The 4,243-nt window shown below is 48.1% G+C and overlaps 1 protein-coding gene across 7 annotated transcripts in view; it reads right to left on the bottom strand.

Annotated features, from left to right (window-relative positions):
* Positions 1-121: 121 nt before the first annotated feature.
* The window catches only part of TPST2 (tyrosylprotein sulfotransferase 2), a 56,235-nt gene continuing 52,113 nt past the window's right edge, over positions 122-4,243 (bottom strand). For 5 of the 7 annotated variants that reach the window (XM_027124437.1, XM_027124430.1, XM_027124432.1 and 2 more), the window contains 2 exons: positions 2,199-2,247; positions 128-620 (listed from right to left, as the gene is read on the bottom strand). In XM_027124437.1, the coding sequence (XP_026980238.1) occupies positions 2,206-2,247 (42 nt within the window). In that variant the 3' untranslated portion in view covers positions 128-620; positions 2,199-2,205. Of the gene's footprint in view, positions 621-2,198; positions 2,248-4,243 lie in introns of all 7 variants that reach the window. The other 2 variants (XM_027124438.1, XM_027124433.1) reach the window with 1 other exon arrangement.

Here is a 4,243-nt window from a genome sequence, read left to right as displayed (position 1 = left end):
AGGAGTTCAGCTGCGCCCTTGTGTGGACCTATTCTCCAGCCTTTGTTCATCATCAATCCACCTGACAAAACTCGACATGGAAGAAAAAAATCTATTCACTCTGTAAAGTAAGGCACAGACAAATGAGTCCCTGTTCAGTTTATTCAAATAATATATATATTTTTTTCTCTGTGAGTAAAACTGAGGAGGAATCAAAGAAAGTCTCATATATTAAATTCTTAAATAGATTCTTTGAATTCAAAAGTAAGGGTCAACAGGAGAGGCACGGGTGGTGGGCCTTGTCCCAGCAAACAAAGCCACCAAGGCAGTCCTGCAAATTAAGGAGGATGGCAAATCCATTTCTTAAAAAAAACTTCTCGAGGGGAAAAATATAAAATACCTAAGTTTCAAAAGCCGGACTACCTCCACACTCTTGGTTCTCTACCCCAGACTATCCTAAGATAGAATGTTTCAAGGTTAAGTTTTCAATGATTCAGCCTTTGCAACCATATGCAAATACATTCCTCATGAGCAGTCCTGTTTCGGCGATTAATAGCAAGCAATATGCTTGGATTTGAGGTCCGATTTCCACTCAAATGCAAAGTCTCTTCTCTTCTGGCAACAAAGCCACTTGCAAAGATCTGAAAGGGGAGAAAAACGGGTGTTAGGCCCAGAGTCGCAATTCTGAAAGAGATCTTGTATATTTATATGTGCGATTGCAGGACAGATGGTCTTCATGCATTCCTGTAAGCATGTGAGATTTTCTATAGCATCCAGATGGCTGGAGAGAATTTACCTTTAAAAATGTTTCTTGGGTCCTTACCCACATCTCAACCTGTCGCCACCTGACCTCAAAGATATCACTTTTCTGATTTATGAAGAGCAGATGGCAATGATGAGCTAAAGTACCCTGTCTCTGGGACCTCATCTAAAGGGTAAAGCGAGAAATAGATCTGGCTTTCGTCAACGAGAAGGTTCAGGATTCTACTAATGAACCTGCAGAAAGAGAGAGAGGGAAATCGAGTTGGGGAAAAACTTGGAAAAAGACTGCTTTCAACGTGAGAATTCTTAGGAATTAAACGGAAGTCCTGGATCTTAGCACAACTCAAGATGGGAATGCTAGAGTCAGGGTGACTTTGTGTCTCCAGCCTTGTGGGCTGGTGCAAAGTGGATTTCAAGAAAAATGAAAAAATATGCTGATTATTTAAAAATAAGAAAAGGAAACTAAAAATCGACTAGAGGTTAGAAGCTCTTTTACAGTTTAAAAGAATAGGCCAAATACCCAGGCAAGTTGGTCCTGGCCTCTCTGACTCCCCCAGGTTTCCCTGAGCCTGATCAGAGAGGCTGGGGAGCATAAGGAAGTGAGCTCACTCGCTGGAGCCTTAACTCCAGGGCCCACGTCTGCCGCAAGGTCCCAGCGCTCCCACCCGGGCCGGCTCACTTCATCTCACGACCACCCTTGCAGGCGGACAGTGATGAATCCCCATTCTCCAGATGGGGAAAACAGAGGCCAACAGGAGTTGAACCTCGAGTGAGTCCTTAAATCTCTGACTTCCCAAGTTCAGAACCTGCTTCCCTGCCCCTTGGCAAAACATGGATGGATAAATATGCACTTAAAATCGTTTGTGAAAAGCAAACTCAGGGGGAGATGACTTTTGGTAGCTCTGTGGCCTTAGGCCAATCAACGCCCTTCTCTGGGCTTTGGTTTTCTCCTCCATAAAATGGGACAGTCATGTCACCTGCCTCCCAGGGATGCTGAGGGTTAAAGGAGTAACACAGGAAGAGCACTCAGCCCAGTGCAGTAGGGGTTATTCTTAGACCAGAACTGCTTGCGACTATTATTACAACATTAATTGCTTTGGGCCAACCTGATGCTGTTTATAGAAGCTGGCTTGGCAGACAGCATTCTGTGCAAAATAGTTCTAGAATCCCCCCATCACACCTGTCCTCTGTACCCCCTCCCCAACGCCAGATAAACCTTTTTCTGGCTGGTTCAGCATTGATCCCTGCCCACACCCCTGATCCAGAGCTAGGAGACTAAGCCTTGATTCTATAAATAGCTCCCCAGGCTGGGGCCAGGGAAACCTCCTGATGGGGCTGGGTCAGCCCACCTTGGTGGCCACTCCTCCCCAGGGAGGCTCAGGAAGGACAAGCTTTTCAGAAAAGTGACTCCTGGGCTCAGAAGTGTCGGAAGGTCCCGGCAAAGTCCGCAGGCCTACCTGGAAATCATGAGCTTCCTAGGTGGGAAGAGGTGCTATTCTGGTTCACCTGGAGGAAGACAACACACAGAGGAAGGGTCACAGTCAAGTGGTGGTACCAGGGCCTCACTGCCCTGAGGTTCAGCCCTCAGCATCACTGAATCGGGCACACTCCCTCACCGAATAGCTGCCGCACACCTACTATGTGCCGGGCGCTGGGGCTACTGTGGACATGATAGACCCTATCCTATCCCCACCCAGCTCACATTCTAGGGGGAGAGCCTGCTCAACAAACACATCCGTAAGACACTATTAAGTCCAGGCAATACAATGGGCTGATGTGAGTGACTGGTGTTGGGGCTCCTTCAGATAAAGTGGTTCGGAGAGGCCACTACAGGGCGATGACATTTAAGGTGGAGTGTAATGAAAAACCTACATGTGTTTGCCCTTGGGTTCCTGGCACCAAGCTCCTAGAACCCTTGGAATCTCCCTAGAGAGAAAAAGCATCTTTTGTATGCAAATGAGATGACTGGTGGCTGGGGGCCCCCGGGCTTCAGGATGTGGGCTTGGTTACCAAAAAGGCTAAGGCATGATTAAAGGGTTGGAAATTTCAGCGCCCTCCACCCCAACCTCTGGGGAAGGGAGGAGGCTGGAGGTTAATAACCAACAGCCAATGATTTAATCAACCATGCCTCCTTAATGAAACCTCCATAAAAATCCATAAGTGATAGGGTTCAGGGAGTCGGGGTGGGCGATCACAGGGAGGTGCCGGGAGGGTGGTGCCCCCAGAGAGGGCATGGGAGCTCCACGCCCTTCCCCCATACCTCGCCCTACACATCTCTTCCACTGGGCTGTTCCTGACTTACAGCCTTTATGATAAGCTGGTGATCTAGGAAGTAAAGTGTTTTCCTGAGTCCTGTGTGTTGTTCTAGTGAATTACCAAACCTGAGTGGGGGTGGGGCATGGGGACCCCGCAAATGTGTAGCTGGCTGGGCAGAAAGGTAGGTAGCCTGGGCATCTGAAGTGGGGGCAGTTTTGTGGGACTGGGCCCTTAACCTGTGGGGTCAGAGGCTATCTCCGGAAATCAGCGTCAGAATTGAACTGAATTACGCAACACCTAGTTGGTGTCCAGATAATCAGAGAATTAGTTGTTGGTGTTGGAAAACACCCCATAAGCAAAGAGCTAAAAGATGAAAATGAAGCCGGCCATGCACGGATGTGGGTAGAAAAGCATTCCCAGCAGAGGGATTAGCAAAGCCCTGGAAAGGAGAGGGTGTTTGGAGTTTAGGGATTGAGTATACATTTTTGCATGAGTTGCCATTCTAACGTGTGAGCAGCTTTGTTTTGCTTGCTTCCTATCTTCCTATTTTTGGGGTTTCACGATTACCATTTTGGATGGCTACATAATATTCTATACAATGTACACACCACCATTACTCAACTGTTGCCCTAAGATTGTTTCCAAGTTTTGCAATATCCTGCAGGAGATCACGTGCACAGTGGAGGAGAAAAGGGCCGAAAGTAGGGGTTTGATGTAATTTGTGGGGCAGCTCTCCAGAAGGTGGGACTGCTCACGATGACAGAGCATATGCTATTCCTTTACATTTTGCTTCTAAGAGAGCAAAAAACAGTCCCAGGCCAGCTTGAATATGCCACACAGTGCAGGAGAGTGTAAACTGGTCCAACTGTTCTGTAAAGCAATTTTAACCTTGTAGTTCAAGAGTCTCAAAAAAGACCCTCCCATGGGGAATTCCCTGGCGGTCCAGTGGTTAAGAATCCACGATTCCACTGCAAGGGGCATGGGTGATTCCTGGTCCAGGAACTAAGATCCCACATGCCGCACGGCCAAAAAAAAATGACCCTCCCATCCTCTGATTCCACTCCTTAAAAATGTATCTGGGGACTTCCCTGGTGGTGCAGTGGTTAAGAATCCACCTGCCAATGCAGGAGACACCGGTTTGAGCCCTGGTCTGGGAGGATCCCACATGCCGCGGAGCAACTAAGCCCGTGTGCCACAACTACTGAGCATGCGCTCTACAGCCTGTGAGCCACAACGCTACGGAGCC

The sequence above is a fragment of the Aethalodelphis obliquidens genome, unplaced genomic scaffold, assembly GCF_003676395.1.
Source record: "Aethalodelphis obliquidens isolate GAN/ISIS:26980383/991018 unplaced genomic scaffold, ASM367639v1 scaffold28, whole genome shotgun sequence".
NCBI classification, from domain to species: Eukaryota; Metazoa; Chordata; class Mammalia; order Artiodactyla; family Delphinidae; genus Aethalodelphis; species Aethalodelphis obliquidens.
The sequence above is the reverse complement of the archived record's forward strand: the minus strand, read 5'-3'. Positions and strand labels throughout refer to the sequence as shown.